This window comes from Rhinopithecus bieti, unplaced genomic scaffold (assembly GCF_001698545.2).
Source record: "Rhinopithecus bieti isolate Rb0 unplaced genomic scaffold, ASM169854v2 scaffold_15087, whole genome shotgun sequence".
Classification (NCBI taxonomy): Eukaryota; Metazoa; Chordata; class Mammalia; order Primates; family Cercopithecidae; genus Rhinopithecus; species Rhinopithecus bieti.
Window position 1 is genome coordinate 1,056,427 of NW_016808547.1, and position 23,668 is coordinate 1,080,094.

Below are 23,668 nucleotides of genomic sequence, written 5' to 3' on the forward strand. Positions count from 1 at the left end.
GCATATGAGAAGTGAGACCAAATTAGGAAAGAGATGAGCCCCATGTCTCCCACTAGTTGCTCCTTTATTTACTTATTCATCTAGCAAATATTTATGAAGCATCCATATATGCTAAGCCTGTTTCAAGAGCTGAAGATAACAGCATTGAAAAAGGCTAAAAAGTTTAGAGCTTTCTTCTAAAGGGAAAAGACAATTAAGAAACTACCAAAGGAATACAGCCAGATGTTGCATAGTGACGGGATTGCATTCCAAGAAATGTGTCTTAACACAATGTTGTCCTTGTGTGAACATCATAAAATGTACTTACACAAACCTAGATGGTATAGCCTACTACACACCTAGGCTATATAGTATAGCCAATTACTCCTAGGCTACAAAACTGAACAGCATGCCACTTGTACTAAATACTGTAGGCAATTGTAACACAATGATATTTGTGTATCTAAACATACCTAGACATAGGAAGGTACAATAAAATGTGGTATAAAAGATTTAAAAATGGTACACCTATATAGGGCACTTACCATGAATTAGCTTGCAGGACTGGAAGCTGCTCTGAGTGAGTCAGTGAATGAGTGATGAGTGAATGTGAAGGCCCAGGGCACAATTGCATACTAGCATAGACTTTATAAACACCCTATATTTAGGCCACACTACATTTATTTCTTAAAGTTTCTTTCTTTAATAGTAAATTAGTCTTAGTTTACTGTCACTTGTTTATGAACTTTTAAATTTTAAAAAACTGACTCTTTTGTAATACTTACAAACACATTGTACAGCTGTACAAAAAACATTTTTCTTTATATCCTTATTCTATAAGCTTTGTTTTATTTTATTTTATTTTTTTACTTTTTACACTTTTTTTGTTAAAAACTAAGACCAGGCCGGACATGGTGGTGTGCACTTGTAATCCCAGCACTTTGGGAGGCCTAGGTGGGCAGATCACCTGAGGTCAGGAGTTTTGAGACAAGCCTAGCCAACATGGGAAAATCTCGTCTCTACTAAAAATACAAAAATTAGCCAGGCGTGGTGGCAAGCGCCTGTAATCCCAGCTACTCAGGAGACTGTATCGCTTGAACCCAGGAGGCGGAGGTTGCAGTGAGCCTAGATTGCACCATCGCACTCCAGCCTGGGCAACAAGAGCAAAATGCCGTCTCAAAACAAAACAAAACAAAACAAAAAACAAAAAACAAAAAAACAAAAGACTAACACACACATTAGCCTAGGCCTGTACAGGGTCAGGATAATCAATATCACTGCCTTCCACCTCCACATCTTGTCCCACTGGAAGGTCTTCAGGGGCAATAACACGCACGGAGGTGTCATCTCTTATGGTAATAGTGCCTTACCCTGGATGCCTCCTGAAGGACCTGCCTGAGGCTGTTTTACAGTTAACATTTTGTTTTAAATAAGTAGAAGTATACCCTAAAATAATGATTTTTAAAAGTATAGTAAATACCTAAGCCAGTAACAGTCATTTAATACCATTATCAAATATGTATTGTACATACTTGCATGTACTATACTTGTATACAACTGGCAGTGCAGTAGGCTTGTTTACACTAGCATCACTACAAACACGTGAGGGCAATGCATTGTGCTACAATGTCCTAGGCCGTAGGAGTTTTTCAGCTCCATTATAATCTTACGGAACCACCGTCGTATAGCATTTTGTCATTGACCAAATTGCCATTGTGCAGCACATGACTGTACAATGTCATATTCATTCTATGGGATGACAGGCAGAATCATGTGTCCTCCCTTCCTCTCTTCCTCCCTGCCTTCCTTCCTCCCTCCCTCTGCTGAACACATTTACTTGAATTCCTATATCTTTAATGTGCATACAACAAGACTCCAATTTTAAGTAGTAAAGCTAGAACTGAAACCCAAATACTCTTGACTCTAAAACCAGAGGCGTTTATTTGTTCGTCTGTTTGTTTCAAGCCCCACTGATGCAGGCTGGTTGAATTTATGACTGGTTGTTGATCTCTTAGGAAATGAGGAATTCTAGGGTATGGGGTGAGGTGGGCTGGAAGAGAACTGAGGCTTCAGGGCAGAGAATCCTCTTGGCAATGGATGTGTTCCAGTCCCCAAGTAGTGTTGTCTTTGCATCGCGGTGCTGTGAGCAGGACCCTGTGTGCCGTCCTCATGCCTGCTTCTCTCCCCAGGGCAGTGACTATCTGCCTGAGGATTATTGCCAACATCCTGGTGCTTCTCTCATTGGCTGGAAGCATTTATCTCATCTACTTTGTGGTGGACCGGTCCCAGAAGCTGGAGCAGTCGAAGAAGGAGCTGACACTTTGGGAAAAGAATGAGGTACCCACTGCCATTACCCACAGCACCCTAGAAAAGAGATATAGCCGGGCACGGTGGCTCATGCCTGTAATCCCAGCACTTTGGGAGGCAGGTGGACCACTTGAGGTCAGGAGTTCAAGCCCAGCCTGGCCAACATGGTGAAACCCTGTCTCTACTAAAAATACAAAAATGAGCTGGGTGTGGTGGTACACACCTGTAGTCCCAGCTACTCGGGAGGCTGAGGCAGGAGACTCTCTTGAACCCAGGTGACAGAGGCTGCAGTGAGCTCTGTTGCACTCCAGTGTGGGCAACAGAGCGAGACTGTCTCAAAAAAACAAAAACACGAGAGAGAAAGAGACAGAAAAGTAGCCTGCCTCTTTGTTCCTTATGTGGGTTAGGTGGGAATACCTCTAGAAAAAACTTTAGTCCTCTTGTCCTAGAGCATGGACTATAAGGACTTTGAGCCAGAAGGGCAATTTTATTCATCTCCTTTGGGAAAGAGTTTGATTCAAAAACGCCTTCAAGCATTCACACCGTTCTCTACCTTGAGCCCCACCGACTGTGTTTTGCCTTTTGCACATCTGTTTCTTCACATCCATGTTCCACAAATTGATTCTACCTGCAGATTGGAATTAACAACTGCACGTGTTCCATAGCATGGATTAAAGTTCACCAGGTGCCATTCGTGAATATTTAGGTAGTTTCTGAATATCTAAACGACAAATAATGCTTCCAGAACCAGCTCTACACAAATGGTTTATTTTTTAAACAATCATCTTCCCCCCACCTCCGTTGTGTGAATATTCTCATAAATAGAAAATCACCAAGTGAATGGTTATGAACAATTTTGGAATTCTAAATATTCATTTTAAAACCATTGTACTGAAAAGTTGGCCCAATTTATCTGTACAGATTTGAAAGGCAGAAATAGCACAAAAACCACCTCTCAGACCATTTCTATGAAAATTATTGCCCCCTGTTGGGATTTAAAAAGAAAGGTGTGTAAGATGGTCATCAATTTACCATGTGCATATTTATCAATGTATAGTAATTTATCAAAATCTGAGTCTACTCTACCCTAGGTAACCTTTTCCCATGCCTCTATTTTATGCCAATTGAATTACTGTGTACTTGTATGTTTACAGATAGAAACATGAATAGTTTTTTAAAGATATATTCAGAAATTATTTCTTATTTTATCTCAAACATCTGTACCAGCTAAAACTCCTCTTTCTTCTGCTGTAAGTACAGAGAAACAAAAGCCGGGCATAATTCTCTAGATAATTAATCTTCCATGTACAGAAAGAATATTACATTACCTCTCAGGCTTTCCTTTTCTATTGGTAATAGTTGCAGTTATTTCCGTCTTCCATCCAAGGTCAGGGAAGTATAAATACTGTGAGATGGTAATTGGGGAAATTGTGGCAGAAATGTTAGTGAATCCTTTTTGCATTTTGAGTCAAGGTTTCACTCTGTTGCCTAGGCTGGAGTGCAGTGGTCCAATCACAGCTCACAGCAGCCTCGAACTTCTGGGCTCAAGAAATTCTTCTGCCACAGTTTCCCAACAAGCTGGAACCATAGGTGTGTGCCCCCCCACTTTTTTTTTTTGGTAGAGATGGGGTCTTGCTGTGTTGTCCAGGCTAATCTTGAACGCCTGGCCTCAAGCAATTCTCCTGCATCAGCCTCCCAACAAGTTGGGACCATAGGCATGTGCCAGTTTTTTTCTTTTTCTTTTTCTTTTTTTTTGGTAGAAATGGGGTCTTGCTGTGTTGCCCAGGTTGGTCTTCAATGCCTGGCCTCAAGCAATTCTCCTGCAGCCTCACAAATCTCCCAAAGTGTTGGGATTACAGGTGTGAGCCACTGCACCTGGCCTAGTGAATCCCAAACAGCATGTATGAGTGTCCTCAGAACATTTAAGGAGAGCTCAAAAAAAAAAAAAAAAAAGGCCATGATAAAGTGGTGGCCACCTTTTGAAAAAAGCTAATTAGCAGAGATTTGCGGAGATTTTCCATGGAGGATCCAAGGACCCTGTGGATACCCACTGATCCAATATTAGGGAAAGAGATCAAATGCACATGGTGAGGCTTGATCAGGGGTCCTGGGAATGCCTGGCTCTGGAATGTGCTCTCTCAACAGGTCAGTGTGGTGGTCTCCCTCGTCACCATGATAGCACCATCAGCCTTTGACCTCATTGCTGCTTTAGAGATGTACCACCCCAGGACCACGCTGCGCTTCCAGCTTGCAAGGTACAACAGTCCTGCCCAGAAATGCCACCTGTGGCTCACCCATGTGCCCACCCACAGTGGGAATGTAAGTGCCTCAAGAACCAGGGCTTGCTTCTTTTCTCTCAGACACTCAGCACAGAACTTTACTTATGGATTCAACTCAAGAAAAGCATTACCCAAGAGGAGGGATAGGGGAGGAGGCAGGAGAAGAGAAGGAGGAAGGGAGGAGGAGGACCAGGATGACAAGGGTAGAAGAAATGGATGAAAAGGAATGAAGAAGAAGAAGAGGAGGAGGAGGAGGAGGAGAAGGGAAAGGAAGAACAGGCAGAAAAAGAGGACACAAAAGGGAACCAAGGGTCGGGTGCAGTGGCTCATACCTGTAATCCCAGCACTTTGGGAGGCCAAGGCGCGTGGATCACCTGAAGTTGGGAGTTCAAGACCAGCCTAACCAACATGGAGAAACCCTGTCTCTACTAAAAAAAAAAAAAAAAAAAAAAAAAAATAGCTGGGCATGGTGGCGCATGCCTGTAATCCCAGCTACTCAGGAGGCTGAGGCAAGAGAATCGCTTGAACCCGGAAGGCAGAGGTTGCGGTGAGCCGAGATCATGCCACTGCACTCCAGCCTGGGCAACAAAAGCGAAACTCCAAAACAAACAAACAAACAAATGAACAAAAGGAAACCAAGAGGAGGACTGGCAGTGTGTTTGGTTTTCCTCACTGTTCTGTTTTCTCCGTGATTTAACTCTGAGTGGTGAGAGGGACCCATGTTGTTTTTCCACATGCAAGAAGAACGGTCAATGCTTTGTGAACAGTTCCCCCAAAGTATAGACTCAAAGAGTTCCTTGTGGATATGCCTGGAAGCTTTGCCAGGACGGTCAGTGGCTGTGACAGCAGGTGGTTGAGGAAGACTGGTGCACCCAAGGGAATGTCCTGGAACACCTTCTGTGGGAGTCGGAACAGCCACACTCATTTTGAACACTGGCTTTATCAGTAGTTTCCTGAAAAATCTGCCTGTCCTCCCTGGAGCATGGTCTCTTCATCTACAAATTCAGCTACTGTAGTAGGGCTGGGTGAGGCATTGTTAAACTGAATGTGGCAGAGGGAGGCAGTGAGAGCCCTTCTTACCTGCTCCCACCTTCACCCTGGTCTACACTGGTTTCTCCCCGTTTCCTTTTGTAACACCTAACAACATTCTACAGAACTAATTTTCCACAGACCACTTTGGGAATATTTGCTCTCATTCAGGAATTGGCAAACATCTCCCAAAATGAACTAGATAGTAAATATTTGTGGTTTTGTGGGTAAGTCTCTATCACCACTACTCAACTCTAAGGTTCTAGCATGAAAGCAGCCACAGACCATATGGCGATGAACAGGTGTGGTCGTGTTCCAATACAACTTTACTGACAAAAATAGGCAAGGGTATGGTTTGGCCTGAAAGCTGTAATTTCCAACTCCTGAAATTCAACTGTCCTTTCAAAGAGAGAAAACATGACTAGAAAAAGCATGGAGTTGGTCAAACCTTCATGGCCCAGAGTAGATCTGGGATGAGCCTCTCAGCTCCCTGGCTCCTATTCCTTGTTCTTTCTGTTCCACCCAACATGTCTTTTGACCTGCAAGAGAGAAGCTCCTTCCTCACTAGCAAGTATTGGGTGGAATCAATTCCATTATTGCATTTGGTCTAAAGGCAATGCTATTATATAAATTGGCCTCATTATTCATGTTCAAAACTAGAGAAACAGAGGCATCAGAGACTTCCCCCAGACAAATTAGGGCTAATTCTGGTAGTAAACGTAAGACATATTATTTCAGTTCCATTAACTCACCAGCAGACTGTATTAGCTTCTATCCAAGGCACAGAGTGATGGTAATGCCGAGACAGCAGGAGAGGAAAGGCATTCAATCCTTCCTTTGGCCAGCACTTACTGAATACACACTGAGGGACTTGCCTTGTACTCAGTACTGTAAGTGCATTGTGCCCACGGGAATCCCTTCTCAATTCAGAGGGAGAGCCGATGTGAGTTACAATGCTACCCCCTGGAGACACCACTTTCCTGTTTCTCTCCCACTGCCTGCACACGGGTGGTCAACCCTATACTTAAGGAGATGTGGAAGGCCTGGGGAGATGGTTTCAACTTGGAGTCTTTTCCTCAAGAAAAAGATGCTTTCCCATCAACTTTCTCAATTGGTTTCATGATTCTCCCATCAATTGGTTTCATTTTTCTCTAAGAGCTAAGTGTTGTCTCACTGAAGTGTGTATAAACCTGTCATTTCCTTTCTCACTTCATTTTCCCAGACAGGTTTCCAGTAAGACCCAAGGCTGCATCCTGGAAATTCCATGATGTGTTTTCAAAACCTTCCAGCACTGGGGAAGCTGACATCAAGTCTTTGATCATTGGCTGATCCAGACTGTTGCTGGCAGATTCCATTCACTCCCAGTGGCTGACAGGGTGTAGTGTACCCACAGCTCTTCAGTGCTTCTGAGGGGCCCAGCCTGCATTTCAGAAGCAGAGCACTGAGGTCCTGAAATTGCATTCTGCTGCTTTTTAATTGTGTGAACTTGAGCTGGTGACTTAGCTCCCTCTGTGCTTCAATACACTTGTCCCTTAAGTGGGGATTATTACAGAGCTGTTGTGAGGATCAAGTGAGATAATGCATGGGAAATCAATTCATAAACCAGAAAGCATGACTCATAAACTACACGTTAGGGCCCCACTTCCTAAACTCACACTTTCTGCTACATTAGTGTTTGTAAAGTACAGATCCAAGGATAGGCTATAGCAGAATCACCTGGAAAGGCTGTAAAATGATTTTCAGACCCCTTCCAGACCTACTAAGGGTGGATTCTGGAATTCTGCCTTTTTAAAAATGCCCTTGAGGTGACTCTAAAGGAAACCAAGTGTTGCAGCCACTGCCTTAATACATCTATGACAGTCTCTAGAACCATGTGGGGGCTCTAGAACCGTGGACTTGTGTGTCATGGTCTTGTCTCTCAAGGTGGGCTTGTGGCTTTCAGGGTCCTTGTGCTGTATCTGGGAAATCTCTACAGCCTGATCATTGCTCTCCTGGACAAGGTTAACAGCATGAGCACTGAGGTGAGTGTCCATTCCAGATAGTTGTCTGCCCCACCTCTGCCCTCCCTGCTACCTCCTCCCAACACCAGAGTCATCATCGTGGACAGGATCACTGATTGTACTTGTACTCCATAATCATGTGCAAAACTTGACTTTGCTGGAGTCTTCTCAAGGTAAGGAGAGAAAAATTATCCTTGCTTCCCAGATAAAGAAATTCAGGCTACAGTGCATGGCTGGTAAGTGATGGTGTTGGGATGAGAACTCCAGAATTTTTGACCCTTTATATCATACTACCCCATTTCTTTGAATCCCATCGGGAAAAGGCTATCAACAGCTATTGCAAACGATCACAGGAAGAGCAGCAGGCCATGGGACTCACTTAGAAAGTCAGGACAGAATAATCATTTCATGGGGAACATTCAGAATGGACTTACTATCCCAGCCCAGCAGGAGTATCTGCTCCCAGCCTAGGGTAGATTTGATGTCCACTTTTTTTTTTTTTTTTTTTTCTTTCTTGAGACAGGGTCTCGCTTTGTTGCCTAGGCTGGAGTACAGTGGCACAAGCACTGCTCACTGCAGCCTCAACCTCCCTGGGCTCAAGTGATACTCCCATCTCAGCCTCCAGAGTACCTGGGACTAGAGCTGCATGCCACCATATCTGGCTATTTTTTTTTTTAATTTTTTTATAGAGATGGGGTTTCACCATGTTGCTCAGGCTGGTCTCAGACTCCTGGACTCAAGCAATTCCACTGCCTTGGTCTCCCAAAGTGCTAGGATTATAGGTATGAGGCATCACAACCAGCCTGGTGTCCACTTTCAACCTGTCCCACCTATTAGGATATCCTGAATGGTGGAGGAAAGAGAGGAAGAGAGGGGGTGCTCTTTTAGGGTTGTTTGCCCAAGGCATATCACACTAACATCAAATTTCAAGGCTTATAGGCAGATGAAGCCACAGAGACTCATTTTTCTGCATTGGGGCTTTGAGGTTACACAGACCTGAGTCTTTACCTGACACTTACTAGCAGCGTGACCTTGAGCATTAGGCTTCAACTCACTGAGTTTCAATCTCATCTGAACATGGGGTAATAATCCTTATCTAAAGCTCTTCTGAGGATAAGTAGAGTTAACACGTGTTACCTAAAACAGTTTCTGACCCTTACTAGGGATGAAGAAACACTATCCATTACACCACTGTGTTCCCTTATTGGGGCCAACTCTAGTCAAGTGGTGGTCTAGAAAGAGAAAGAGGAGGAATGATTACTCCCAAGCAATGCAATGACACCCTTGGGGTCCATGATGGATTCTCATTTACAAATATGTGGACCACCATTTTTCTTTCTCACCTCCTTCCCTCCCTCTATCTCTCCCTAGGAAATGGCTACCAAAAATAACACAAGTCATTGGATAGATTCTACCACCTCCTTTGCAACCAGGACAGCCCCTGAAGAAGAGAAATGGTCCACATCTCGGCCTGGAATGGGGCTCAGGAGAAACAGCACATGGGCCTTGGAAGAGACCAGCATTTCAGCTTACACCATGCCTCTCATAAAGGCGAACAGGACTAGCCTCTACCCTCAGAGTCCACAAGACCAGTGCTGGGAGACATACGTCGGTCAGGTGGTTCTCTTTACCCTTACACAGTGCTGTCATATCCATCTCATCAATTAACCCCTGCAACTCTCTGAGCTGTCCCTGCCCCATCTTATAGAAAAAGAAAGAAAAATTCAGTGAGGTTTATGATTTTCCAAGTCTCAAAATTAGAAAAGAAAAATAATCAGTGCAAAGACTCAGACAATATTGACCATGTGCTGGGTCCTGTTCTAAATGCTTGGTCCTCATAAGAGTCCTATTATTGTTAACCTTATAGGCACAGATGAGGAAACTGAGGCACAGGTGGTCAAGTACTTGCCCAAGGACACAGATAGTAAAGAGCACAATGAAGTCCTGAGCCCAGGAATTTGCTCCAAAATCTGTACCCTTTACCATATTGTACAGAAAACCTCAACCCCAAGGTATTAGCCCATGGAAATGAGTCACCGGCCTCGAGTCTCCAGCAGCTCAGAACCACAGACCTTATATTCCTTCCTAGTTTCATGTGATGCTGGCCTCAGATATCAAAATTCACATTCAAATTACCCAATGTTTATTGAGCACCGTTTATGTACCAGAAGCCCAGTCCTCTGCCCACTGCAACTTACAAATATGGGAAATGAGGATGCCATTGGAGGGGCCCACTGGCTGGGGCCCACAGCAATGAACAGAGATTAGGAGCACCCCGAAGGAAGAGTGACCATGGGAAGGGTGGGGCATGGTGGCATCCAGGGACACCCTGTGTTTCAGGAGATGCTGAAGCTCTCCATCATTGACATGCTCTTCACCGTGGCGAGCATTCTGCTCATAGACTTCTTCCGAGGACTTTTCGTGCGGTACTTAAGTGACTACTGGTGTTGGGATCTGGAAAACAAGTTTGTAAGTAAAATGCTGTGTCTGTTGGGAAAGTTTATATGGCCAAATCCATCCTTTCTCATGCTGAGGCTGGGAAACAGTCCAGCATAGCTGAGGAGCACACATGGAAAGAGAATACAAGTGGGAAGAGGAGACAGGTGCAGAAAGCTGAGCTTCTACTTCCTTGTTTTTTTTTGTTTGTTTTTTGAGACAGGGTCTCGCTCAAGCGATCCTCCTGCCTCAGCCTCCCAAGTAGCTGGGACTACAGGCATGTGCCACCATGCCCAGCTAGTTTTAAAATTTTTTTGTAGAGACGAGGTCTCACTATGTTGCCCAGGTTGGCCTTGAACTCCTGACTTGAACTCCTGCCTCAGCCTCCCGAAGTGCTGGGGTTATAGCACAAGCTACAATGCCCAGCCCCACCCCTTCTTAACATTTACCGTTTGCTGGGAGGGCCCCACAAGCACTGATCTCTAAGTGCTCATAAAAGCAAAGAAATCTATATAAGTGTCTGTAATAAATGGGTTCATGCAAAGAACTTTGGAACTTGTTTAATGCACAAGTTTATTTTCTCTTGTAGCCTGAATATGGAGAATTCAAAATAGCTGAGAATGTGCTACATTTAGTCTACAACCAAGGAATGATTTGGTAGGTATCAAAGTTTCTTCTTGCCTTTGCTTACATCTCATCTGGGCTAAGATTTTAATTTACTTAGTCTGGATGGGACACGGCCATAATAAACACAGTCATGAGCATTAAGAAAGGATGTTTCCAAGAGAACTATTTCACATGTATATTAATTTTATTGATAGTTTCCTAAGAAATTTGCAGGAAGAAACTAAAAAGAAAATAATCCATGTTTAAGCTACTATTGGTCACAGCCAAAAAAAATCTGCACAGAAACTAGCAGAATATACTCTTAGGGAGGACTAGGGTAAGGCTGGGAGGAGAGGCTGCTTCTCCTTAGTGAGGACTTCAGGAGTGGCTGAGGGAGACCTTGGCCAGTCTGTCCTCACTCACCACCCTCCCTCCATTTTCCTTCTAATTTTCACTTAGACACTGGGCCCAGGAGCACAGCCATCCCCCAGACTGCAGGCCCACCCTTGGGGAGGCAGGAAGTAGGGAAGTCTGTTCACCCATGGCACCTCCCAGGCCGTGGCAATCCTGTCCTTGAAGAAGCTGAGGAGCTGGAGGGGTCCTGTGATCCCACCCACACATATGCGTGTGTCTGTGGGCCGCAGTGGAGAGCTCCTTAAATGATCCCACCATCTCTGGTTTTACCTGTTGGATCAGAAATAGTGCTATTTGTTAAAACACAAGCAAACAAAAAAGAAGAACCTGGGACGTTCCATACATCCAGAAAACACTATCTCTCTTCATAATAATTCAGTAAAATACATGGCAATTGAGAGGTATAAAGTAATATGCCTCCTGTCAAATTCTGTGTTCTTATAGTCCACTGTATTTTGCAAAATATCTTTACAAATACAGTATTAAAAATAATATGTGACATTGGCCAGGTGCAATGGCTCACACCTGTAATCCCAGTGCTTTGGGAGGCCGAGGTGGGTGGATCACAAGGTCAGGAAATCGAGACCAGCCTGGCTAACATGGTGAAACCCCGTCTCTACTAAAAAATACAAAAAATTAGCCAGGCGTGGTGGTGGGTACCTATAGTCCCAGCTACTCGGGAGGCTGAGGCAGGAGAATGACATGAACCCGGGAGGTGGAGCTTGCAGTGAGCCGAGATCATGCCACTGCACTCCAGCTGGGTGACAGAGCAAAACTCCGTCTCAAATAAATAAATAAATAAAAATAAATAATATGTGACATTTATTTAATAGTGCTAGATATCAAGTACTTTTCTACCTATAGTAACTAATTTAATCCTTATAGTAAACCCATGAGGTAACTGCCATTACCTTCCCCTTTTTAAAGATGAGAAAACTGAAATGCAGAGAAGCTAAGTGTCTTGCCTAACATCCAACATAGTGACAACTGAACATTTCTTGTTAGAAACATTTACTTATGAAACATATTCTTATGTCTACGCTTATTTTCACACCACTAAACTCAAATTCCACAAGTATTAGATGGAATGCATATCCAATATAAACTGATTTAGACTGAAGTCTGAAGACATGGGTTTTGTCGCCTAGTTGACTTTTTTTTCAGGGTGACCATAAGTCCCAGCTTTCCTGGGATCATCTGGTTCTTGCCTGTGGGCTCAGTTATTTCACTTCCCAAGTCTCCCAGGTTTGGATGATACAAGGTCTGGCTTAGCAACATGTCTTTGGTTTCACCATATCTACCCTTGTTGTCTATCAACTGGATATTTACCTCTCCTCTCACTATTGCAGAAGAGTAAACAAACTGAAATGTGTGAGGATGCTTAATGCCATATCCAGCAAAACTAGGTGCTCAACATATGTTGATTAAACCTGAAAGTCAGTAATTTATTAACGTAGTCCTCCTCATAGATAAACAAAACCAGGAGCTGGCCCTAAACAGTAGTTATCCATTATTTGCCTCCTTCCCAGAGGAGGATTTTCCTTTGCTCAACTGTGAAAAGAGAGACAAACAGTTGTCCTTTGCAAAGAGAATATTTTTAAATAGGATCAACACCCACCTTCAGTGACTTGTCTTATCTTTAGAAGGTGGAGGGTTGTGGTCTCGGGACTTCAGGGGCTTTTCCAGTTCTTCAAGCATAGGGTGTAAGCCCCAACGTCTTAGAACCATGTTCCTACATGGGGCTTCCATAGTCCTGGGAGATAGGCTGGAAGAGAACAGATGCAAACTGACCTTCCTCATGGTTCCAGGATGGGGGCCTTCTTCTCCCCATGTCTCCCAGCATTCAACGTTCTCAAACTCATTGGGCTCATGTACCTGAGGAGCTGGGCTGTGCTGACCTGCAATGTGCCCCACCAGCAAGTATTTCGAGCCTCAAGGTGAGTAAGAATAAGATCTGATCATGCAGATATCTATATATATATAATCCATGCCTGCCTTACCCAGGGGTCCTCTAGCAAGGAGTCCCCCCAACTCTCTTCCTGTCAAAATCCTGCCTGTCCTCCAATTTTATCTCCTCCAAGAGCCATTTCCAATGCCTTACTCTTTGAATGAATCCTCACTCCTCTTGAACTCATGACACTTTTAAAACTTTTTGCCAAAGTTTAATAATCCTTTAGAAAAAAGTATACAAATCATAAATGTTCAGCCTGATGAGTTTTCAAAAACTGAACACAAGGCACTCAGATCAAAAAACAAAACATAAATGGTACTCAGAGCATGCCCACTTGCATGCGATTCTAATCACTGCCAACTTCTAATGGCATAATTAGGCTTGCCTAGCTTTTACTTGATGCAAACGTGATCACACACACACGGTATGTGCTCCTTTGTGCCCAACTGCTTCCACTCAACATTGTGTTTGTGAGATTCACCTCACTGAGGAAATACACCCCAATTTCTTTATCCTTGGCTCCTGTTGATGGGCATGTAGGTTGCTTCCAGCTGTTAGCCATAATGAGTAATGCTGTCTTGGACATCCTAAGTGTCTTTGTTGCATATATACCTAGCAATGCAATTGCTGGGCCACAGGGCATGCATATGTTCACCTTTAGCAAATAGCACCAAAGGTTTTCTAAAATGATCACCCCAGTTTACATATCTAGCAGCATTATATGAGAGTTCCAATTGTTCTATAATCTTGCCAACACTTATTCTTTTATCTGTTTTAATTTTAGTCATTTTGGTGAATTCATAACATATTCTAAATACTTTGATTCAGTTATTTTACTCTGACATAATGGTTATGTGTGCCTGTATCAGTGGCTTTCAAACTTTTTGCTCATGACCTACTTGACAATGCATTTACATTTTATCTGGTGACAGCACACATATGTTAATACATTCAGAGATATATGTTTTGATATATTTATATATGTTGTATATATGCATATATATTTATTATATGTATGTATGTATGTGTGTCTGTGGATAGAGAAAGAGAACGAAGTTTCACAACTTACCACTTTCTTACTACATTCTGTGCTCTCTGAAATTTTCTATTCTCTTCTAGTCAAGTCTTTTTCATGAGAGAGAGACAGAGAAACAGACCAACAGAGAGTACTAGCTGAAAGTAACTAAATTGACCCCTCATTCTCTTTTCTGAACTGTGTACAGGGCCTGGCACACCAAACAGGTCTAAGCTGCCCTCAGGGGAGCCCTGGGCATCCAAACTCCCTGACACTAGCTTAGGGCTCAGGGACCAGGACTTAATCAGACAGAACACATACCCTGGGCAGCCACGTGCAGAGAAGTTGAGTGCAAATCACACCCAAGTGAGAGAGTCAGGAATCATAAACAAAAGAGCCAAACCATCCCGAGACATAAGAGACAAGTTCAAGCCTGGGAATAGCAGAGGGAACCATTAGGTAAGGACCCAGATGGATGGGCAATGCTTCTAAGATTTTTCCATAAATTGAGTTTACTGTGTGGAACTCCTGGGTGCCAGGGTGAGTTCACCACTCTCATGGTTTGAGGTGAACAGGTGCTCAGCAAATGTTTATTAGATCAACAGGTTGGGTGGGAGATGTCTGAAGTTCCTTTGAATACTGATTTCTAGGTTTCTAAGCTGCATGTGACCCTATGACAGATCCATTCATAGGTAACCCTGAGAGGAGGATTTTTAGTTTGCAAAGAGTCAGGGCAACTGTTTTTGTGGCAGCTCTTTGGGCATATGCAACCCTGGCAACTGGCTATGGAGTGAACTTAATGCATGGCATTTGATTTATCTGCAGATCCAACAACTTCTACTTGTCAATGCTCCTGTTCATGCTGTTTCTGTGCATGCTGCCAACTATTTTTGCTATTGTCCGATACAAGCCATCTCTAAACTGTGGGCCATTCAGGTAAGTTTCGTTCCCAGCTCTGCCCAAAACGACTGACAGCTATAGGGGAATTAAATCATATTGAACTGAATTGTCCTCCCGGCTGACAGAGCAGGTAAACAGGATAGAAAGATTGCAAACTCACGTTTTAAATTCAAGACCAGTTCTCTTTCCTTAAATAGCAGGCTATCTTTAGTTTAATCATCTCTGTGCTCATGTTAAAAAATACAATCCTTTTAAAGTGAAAAAGAAAAACAGCATGGCTCTGTGCTAGAGGACATTCTACCTGGTCAAAACACAAAATGGTTTTATTTTATTTTTTATTTTTTATTTTTTTGAGACGGAGTCTTGCTCTGTCGCCCGGGCTGGAGTGCAGTGGCCGGATCTCAGCTCACTGCAAGCTCCGCCTCCCGGGTTTACGCCATTCTCCTGCCTCAGCCTCCCGAGTAGCTGGGACTATAGGCGCCAGCCACCTCGCCCGGCTAGCTTTTGTATTTTTTAGTAGAGACGGGGTTTCACTGTGTTAGCCAGGATGGTCTCAAAATCCTGACCTCGTGATCCGCCCGTCTCGGCCTCCCAAAGTGCTGGGATTACAGGTTTTATTAAAACACAGTGCACAGCACTTTTTTTTTCTATATTATCCAGCTGTATTCAAGCAAAACCCTCTAGCATCTTCATCTAGCATTCAAGTCAGCTTTGACACATGTATGTAATATTTAGTCTACCTTAGTGTACATGATTAGAACACACACATACATGCAATGTGATTAATGACCCCATCTTCCATCCTCCATATTAATTAGATATGAAATCATTTGAGGAATGTTATGAATTGGCTTCCAGGCATCCAGCCATTTTCTGATGTCTTGCAGCATCTTTCTGCCAAGAGCAATAAAATCTGGAGTTATGTTTTTCTTTCTCACAGTGGACAAGAGAAAATTTATGACATTGTGTCAGAAACGATTGAGAAAGACTTTCCCGTGTGGTTTGGCTCCGTGGTTGGGCACATCAGTAGCCCCGTGGTCATCCTGCCCGGGGTACTCCTGCTTTTGTGAGTACCACACCTGCCAGCTTTGGAGGGACTTCTGTGTGTTTGGCCAACAAGAAAACGCTGCTTTCCAATAATTATATAAAATTTATTAGTTCATTCAAAAATCACTTAGGCTTAGAGCCTGATGATCTCAACAGGGACTCTGAGTCACACACCAGAGTCACATGAGGCACTGTGCCATGGAGACACAGCCACTGGGTCTCAGCGAGGGGCCGTGAGGGAGCACTCCATTGCTGTCGAGGTGATTATTGATCCATCAACACCATTTGGTCAATTACTGTGATCATTAGAATGGGGATGAATGCCATTATTATCATCATCTCATTTTCCAGAAATTTAAATAATCCTGAAAAGGAATTTCACAACTCAGCTGAGTAGCTTTGGCTTGTTTTGGTTTAAAGGAAAAAAATGAAAGTGAGTGGATCCTGTACTCTTAGCTTGATAGACTGCAAAACTTCTCCCCCATTTTCAGGTCTTCCCTATTGCTATCACTAGTGCAGAATTCCAGGTCAATGAGGGTGCTGTGGAAAGCCAGGAAAAGAAAACAAAAGCAGCCCCTTCCCAACCGCTCACTGACTTGAGAATTTGCTGATACATTTTGTCCTTAGTGGTGGGTCAGTGGGTAGCCCACATCTGGCCTGGGAGCCTCTCATTCCTGCCAACTATCTGCAGGCAATGTGGTCTGAAAAGCAGAAAAGCGAGTTGCAGTTCACTCACTGTCCTGTGTTGTTCTGTCCCAGCATGCTCATCTATTATCTCCAGAGCATCGCACGGTCGCTAAAGCTCAGCAACCACCAGCTCAAAATGCAGATCCAAAACGCAAGTATTTAATGAACTTTGCTATTATGAGTGTGTGTCAACCACATGACTGATATCCCACCAGCGTGGGAATACAAGTGAGGTCACATCTTCAAGGTTCTGTGACTCTTGGCCACCCACTATGGTGCAAGGCCACCAATCCCCAGATGTCCAAGAGTTATTTCTAAGAATACCCAGGGATGGCTCACCTTTGCTAGGAAGAAGCCTGCTCCTGTTTTTCTTCCTCCTCAAGGGACCTTGCTGCCTCAAGCCTTTCAGTGCCCTCCTGTGACCATACCAAGCCCTCAGTGTGCCGGGCACTTCTGCGAGCTCTGGTAGATTGGCAAGGGAGAGAAAGGGCCCCTTCCCAATCCTTGTCAACTTGGGCATCTGAGCCCAGCAGCACTGTTTGTCCCTAAAGCCTCACCTCTTTCATATCCTTTCGTTGTGGCTGTCATTACCTTCTCTCCGCGGGACTCAAACCCCCTCTCTCAGAGCAGTCCTAGGGAAACACACATTCCCAAAACTCCCACAATTTCTCCTCCTCCACATACCCCAGGTGTTCCCTTAGTGCCCTGGGTCCTCCAGACCCCCCAGGAGGGATCCCAGGACTGGGATGAGGCCAGTGAGGCTCCCAAAGCACCACATTTAAGGAGGCTCTGTAAGTGTAATGCTGACTCTATCCTTTCACAGCCCTGAAAATAAGTGCCTCCTGAAATTTGGCACCCCAGATGCCTCCCTGACCTCACCCATGCAAAAATACTCCTTCCACTTCTATCAGGAAAAAAACAAAAAACAAAAAACAAAAAAACCTCCCACAAACATCAATTCATGCAAAGAAATACAAATTAGCTTCTAATTTGAAATTCATTTGGAGTTACAAAGGCTGTTTTGGTGGAAACATATATCTCCAGTGTTGTTGATCTATATTTTTTTCTTTGTGATTCAGGCAAACTATTATGGGCAGAATTTAAATATGGTCTATTAATTAGCTGTCCCTAAATAAAATTGGCTAGGCATAAAACTTCAGCTCTCAGGTATCTGCATTTATTCACTCTAATAACAGGCCCGAGCCCAGAACATACTGTCCACAGGGGCAATAGTAGTACAGTCATGGTCCAAGGTAAGAACTATGGCATGTAAATCTTTTTTTCTTCCCCCAGGAATAATATTTGTTACTACTTCCTGCTAAAGCCAAAACAAACATGCATATCATTTGCATTTTAGGCAAGATCAGAGGATAAGAAAAAGGTTGCCCAGATGGTAGAAGGTAAGTATTTCTGTTTCTTTTGTTTGTTTGTTTTGTTTTGAGGCAGAGTCTTGCTCTGTCACCCAGGCTGGAGTGCAGTGGCGTGATCTCAGCTCACTGCAACCTCCATCTTCCGGGTTCAAGTGATTCTCTTGCCTCAGCCTCCTGAGTAGCTGGCATTACAGGTGCATGCCATCATGCCCGGCTAATTTTTATATTTTCACCATAGTTGGTCAGGCTGGTCTCAAACTCCTGACCTTGTGATCCACCCACCTTGACCTCCCAAAGTGCTGGGGTTACAGGTGTGAGCCACCGTGCCTGTCCTAATTTCTTTTTTAAATGCAGAGATCTGCTGTCTCAGTTAGTGGGCATTTAAAAATATAGCCATTTAAGGTAGTTTGTGGTATACTACCAATAAAATTCCTGATAACCTGTGGTTTTTCACAAGTAACTAGGCACAATAAAATAAAGTCTAGGGATATAAATGTTGCTCTAAATCTTCAATTTTTATATCATATCCAGGCCCATGAATAATCCCAAAACATGTATAAAACCAGAAGGAAGTATTGAAGTATGAGAGGAAAATCAGCACATTCATGTGGATGAAAACCCAAAGAATCTCTTTGGTTCACTTTTGTGTACTTTCTCTCCGTGGCCCATCTCTTCCTTGCAATGTTCCCTCTCAGGTCCCTTTCCTGAGCCTCCTTAGGTTCTGTCCTGTCCCTGCAGAGCAGGGAGAATGGAAGCATGTGGCATAGAAGTCTGCTGTGGTCTGAAGGGAAGAAAGTGGGCAAGGGCAGCTTGAAGGAGATGAATCTGTTTCTCAGGACCACTAACAGAGTGCTGTGAGCCAGAAGAATTATTGGGCACCATTAACATGGCACAGCGTACATGAATGAGAAAGGGACCTAGAAGGGCTCTAGGGGCTAGCTCACACAGCTGTTGCAATACTTCACTAATTGGAAGGGACCTATTCCTCTCCAGAAAAATGCCTGAGCAAGGGCCCTAAGGCCTAAGGATTATGCTTGCTTGCTCCATCAGCTTTTCAGAGAGAAGCCTACAATTGCTAATGATTACTGAAAGTGGCTGTGGCTCACGCCATAAAACGCCTCTCTAATTGTCATCACTTATTTGCCATTAAGCATAATTAAATTTAGTTCAGGTCACCTTCAAGAGCCAGAACCCACATAGACTGTTTCAGGATAACAATAGCATTGTCCAGTGTTCATTTTCCAGCTCAAGACCACATCTTTTTTCAGAATGCATGTGAACTGTTTCCAAAGAATCGTAATTGTTGTGTAAGCTTTATTATCTCCATTGAATAGATAAGGAACTGGAGGCCCAAATCTGTTAAGTACTTGCTTTGCCTCATGGGAGCATCAGATGGAGCACTATAAAGCCCTGTGTTCACTTGATTCCTCCTACACTCCCAGCTCCGACTTTCAGGGATGAAATCATTTGAATTACAGAATGTTTGTTGCCCACTGGTTAGGTGTATTTGTAAGTGAACTCAATTGTTTGTGGACCAACTCTTGGATGTCATAAAACTCTTGCAACTCACCTCACCTGAAGGTGTCACCTGCTCAGTGATACCTGTCTTCTCACAATGCCCCTCTCTCCCTGCAGCCCGAATCCAGACCCAGGAAGAAAACACCAAGAAGCTTCCAAACAACAGTGATCTTACCAGCCAGCTATCCTCAGCGCACTCGGGCACACCCCAAAACAACGGCAACGTGGTCCATTTTGACTCAGGGAGCAGCAAGGGTGGCAGGATAGAGACAGTCGCACAGTCCATGCCCCAGAGCCCCAGGCCAGGGGACAGGGCTCCTAGCTCACCTCTCCCTGGGGTCTCCAAATCCAGGCTAGAGCATGAAACTAACAGGTGAGGCTCCACTGCAGCACCGATGAAAACCTGGAAAGAGAGATTTGAAGGCCTCAGCAGCTTCAGGAGGCCAAGGCCATTAAATTCTAATTCTCCCAGAAGACATGGGTCAGGAGACTGTGACAGCTGGTACTGAGAAGAAATGGAGGCGGGCTGGGGGTGTCAAAGTTTATCAAACAGGACAAATTCTTCCTCCTAGGTTACCTGCCATTTAACTTGTAAGCAAACCTTCTAGTCAACCTAGGATAAACATTTGTCTAGGCTAAGAAAATAACTGTTTATTTTTTAGTTCCACACTGGTCGTATTATTGGCAAGATCTTCCATATTTTAGCTCTAGTCTGGTCAAGTTATTGGCAAGGCCATTTATGTATTACATGGGGTCAAGGAAAGCAGTAGATCCCTTCCTACTTTAATGGAGGTAGGACCCCTGGAAAGATGAAGGGGATAGACCTGCAGTGGCCCAAACTCATTTGATCTGAATGTAGCACAGTGAAAGCAATATAGATAAAATACAGGGGCTCTCTTTTTTTAAAGATAATGACTAAGTTAGCAAAGAACTTGAAGTCTTCTCATATAAGGAGTTGTCTGCATGTCTCTATGGGGTCTTGGCAAGGAGAAAGGGTTCAAACACTCCTTGGGAGGCCACTAGTGGTCAAGCCACAGCCACCATACAGATCAAGCCTTTATCAGGAAGAACTTCTTCTTTTTTTTGAGAGAGAGAGTTTCGCTCTTGTCACCCAGGCTGGAGTGCAGTGGTGCAATCTCGGCTCACTGCAACCTCCACCTCCCAGGTTCAAGCAATTCTCCTGCCTCAGCCTCCCAAGTAGCTGGGATTACAGGCACCTGCCACCACACCCAGCTATTTTTTGTATTTTCAATAGAGACCGGGTTTCACCATCTTGACCAGGCTGGTCTCAAACTCCTGACCTTAAGTGATCCACCTGCCTTGGCCTCCCAAAGTTCTGGGATTGCAAGTGTGAACCACTACACCTGGCCAGGGAAGAACTGTTTAATATGTACAACTCCCTCCAGCCACCCGTGGAAACTCAGAGAAGTGCTTGAGAAGTCAGACAGCTGCTTAGCAGAAAGGATGAGAAACTGTGTTCCTAACATGTGCTTCAGAGACACTAGTCCCACTATGTGCCTCCTGACACAAAGAGGGCTCTGTGATGAAATACACTAGCACAGTACCCCTTGCTCTGCACTCTTCATAGAGACTCACGTGTACATCACTGATTTAGGGTTCTGAAAATGCCAGCAGTAAACAAAACTGTTTAGCCCAGTCCCCCAAATGTCTCTGTGCTCACAATCCACAGAACACCCACTATCCAGTTGGAACCAGCCTCAGTGAAAATGCTCAGAGAACCACTGACAGGTCACAGTCCTCAGGTGTGGGGCTCTGAGACCACCAAAGCCACAGCTACTTAACCACCCCTGTCTTACAGGTATCTGCATGGTCTGTGTGCAAGCACCAGCGACCTTCACAGGAACAGATCACGCACACCTATGACATTTACAAAGCACATCGAAGATGTACACTCAGAACCTCTTTTCCGAAAAGACTTTCAGCAAATGAACCCACCTCACCGTGGACCAGAGGCCTCGACTTTGGTGACACAGGGTCCCAAGCCCCACACCCCCAGATACTATGTCATTAATGAACGTGACTCTTACAAGAAAAAACATCTAAATGTCTGGCCAGAAAGACATTTCAAGATAGATGCTTCAGGTGACATTGTGGAGCTGTACCCTAGGAACGTGCGACAATATGCATCTCAGGTCCCCCGCCAGCCTCCCTCCCCACAGCTGAGTGAAGAAGAGGAGGAGACGCCAAGGAGAGATTGGATCAAACAGTCTCTTCCCCCACGCTGTCTGATAGACCTCCGTCGGGCTCCTCATTTTTATATTGGGGAGAGGTCTGAAAGTCAGAACCTGGCTCCCAAGCACCAGGGGAGGATGCACTACAAGTCGTGGAAGGAAGATTTTGAGGGTCACCTTGAGAGGCCAGCCTATGTGCCCCAAAAGCCACGATCCCGCAATTTCCAATACCCACAGCCCCCTCTGAAGCCCAGAGGGAAGCCCAGGTTTGAGCCATCCCTCACGGAATCTGACTCTGTGTCGGCAGCATCCAGCAGTGACCAGCAGAACAGCAGTGCTGACCAGTACCTGCAGGTCACCCACAGCCAGGGCAGGTTCCCGAGGTCCGTGGGCCAGCCCAGCAGGAGGAAGGCCAAGTCGGGGCAGGAGCTGACCATGGATCTGGATGACTTGATTTGTTCAAATGTCTAGGCTTCCTCCAGTGTCCCATTCCTAGAGGTCAGGCCCCTATTGGAGTGCTGGGCCAGCACATGGCATCTCCCTTTCTGGAAAAAGAAGTGAACATGTGTGTTAGAGACCTGAGGGGCATGGCCAGCCGCTGCTAGCTGAGGCCCTGAGGCTGACAGGGCTACAGGTACCTATTCTACAGCTACTGTTAGCCAAATGTATCCGAGTTAGGTGGTACCAAAGTATGTTACCAGTAGCGAATCATCACGTGTCTGCAGCAACCTCAATACTTGCCTCCTCAGAAGAATTTGGCAGAGGGGCACAAGACAGAAGGAGAGACTGAGGCAACTTTTAGAGCAGGCATGAAAGTTCACTGAAAAGTTTTAAAGCAGGAATGGAAGAACGTAAAATATATTTAGTAGAGGGGCAAGCAGGCGACTTGAGAGATCGAGTGCGCCATTTGACCTCTGACTTGGGGTTTTACACGTTGTCATGCTTCCGGTGTCTTGCGTTACTTCTCCCCCCTTCTTCCCTTTCTTCCCTTGGGGTGGGCTGTCCGCATGCGCAGTAGTGGCCTGCTAGCGCTTGGGAGGGGAGCATGCGCAGTGTCTTTACTGGCGTTGTGCACATGCTCACTCAAGGTTCTTCCCTTACCTTACAAAATTGAATGTTCAATTTTGTCTTTTATAAGTCTCCTTATATAAGAAGACTTCAAGTTCTTTGCTAACTTAGTCATTATCTTTAAAAAAGAGAGCCCCTGTATTTTATCTATATTGCTTTTGCTGTGCTACATTCAGATCAAATGAGTTTGGGCCACTGCAGGTCTATCCCCTTCATCTTTCCAGGGGTCCTACCTCCATTAAAGTAGGAAGGGATCTACTGCTTTCCTTAGTGCGCATCCTTGAGCCCACTCACGCAACTCCTGACATTTCATCGGGAAGCTGCTGACCACCAGTTTCAGGTTTTTTCTATCTATTGGGAGACTGTCTTTCCTTGGTGCCAGCTGTGACCAATTATTATTTTAGAGCGACAACTAACAGCCACCTGACCATCACCTGATGGTCGCCTGACATTCCTGGGGGTTGTCTTGAAGAAGGAATTCATGAATTTTACAAGTATAATCAAAGACAACCAAAAGTTTTTACTTTTTCCTTCAAAAGCTAAGTGTAGTGTAGCTCCCCAATAGTGTAAATTAAAGAAGAATACTAACTGCCTGTTTTTCCTTCTGTGCTCAGCAAGCCTTATCTGTACTTGCTAGTTTCACATTCCTTGAGGCTCAGTGAGTTCCTGCGTCACCTCCCTAGTGCAGCTGCAAAATTACAAGGTTGATGCAGAAACATGGCTTCCAAGGGATGTGGAACATGTAGTGCAGATAAACGTAAAAGATTGATCAACTGCCTTTGTTCTCGCTTCTGACGCTTCCTGCCTCATGTAGCTCCCAGCCACTGACTGCTTAAAAGGTGGCTGCTTTTTTTTTTTTTTTTTTTTTTT

At 44.4% G+C, this 23,668-nt stretch overlaps 1 protein-coding gene and 1 long non-coding RNA gene across 2 annotated transcripts in view; one reads left to right on the plus strand and one right to left on the minus strand.

Moving 5' to 3' along the window:
• TMC3 (transmembrane channel like 3) overlaps window positions 1-22,263 on the plus strand; it is a 40,936-nt gene extending 18,673 nt beyond the window's left edge. The window contains exons 11-23 of the mRNA XM_017886815.1: window positions 2,169-2,316; window positions 4,432-4,541; window positions 7,537-7,615; window positions 8,966-9,211; window positions 9,935-10,063; window positions 10,620-10,687; window positions 12,859-12,987; window positions 14,842-14,952; window positions 15,857-15,982; window positions 16,723-16,801; window positions 18,008-18,050; window positions 19,656-19,911; window positions 21,358-22,263. Of these exons, the coding sequence (XP_017742304.1) occupies window positions 2,169-2,316; window positions 4,432-4,541; window positions 7,537-7,615; window positions 8,966-9,211; window positions 9,935-10,063; window positions 10,620-10,687; window positions 12,859-12,987; window positions 14,842-14,952; window positions 15,857-15,982; window positions 16,723-16,801; window positions 18,008-18,050; window positions 19,656-19,911; window positions 21,358-22,201 (2,368 nt within the window). The 3' untranslated portion in view covers window positions 22,202-22,263. The remainder of the gene's footprint in view (window positions 1-2,168; window positions 2,317-4,431; window positions 4,542-7,536; window positions 7,616-8,965; window positions 9,212-9,934; window positions 10,064-10,619; window positions 10,688-12,858; window positions 12,988-14,841; window positions 14,953-15,856; window positions 15,983-16,722; window positions 16,802-18,007; window positions 18,051-19,655; window positions 19,912-21,357) is intronic.
• On the minus strand, window positions 10,920-19,807 carry LOC108538634 (uncharacterized). The gene is made up of 3 exons (XR_001888141.1): window positions 19,714-19,807; window positions 12,669-12,815; window positions 10,920-11,320 (listed from the first exon to the last, which is right to left on the minus strand). It is a non-coding gene; the product is annotated as an uncharacterized LOC108538634 (long non-coding RNA).
• Window positions 22,264-23,668: the final 1,405 nt, after the last annotated feature.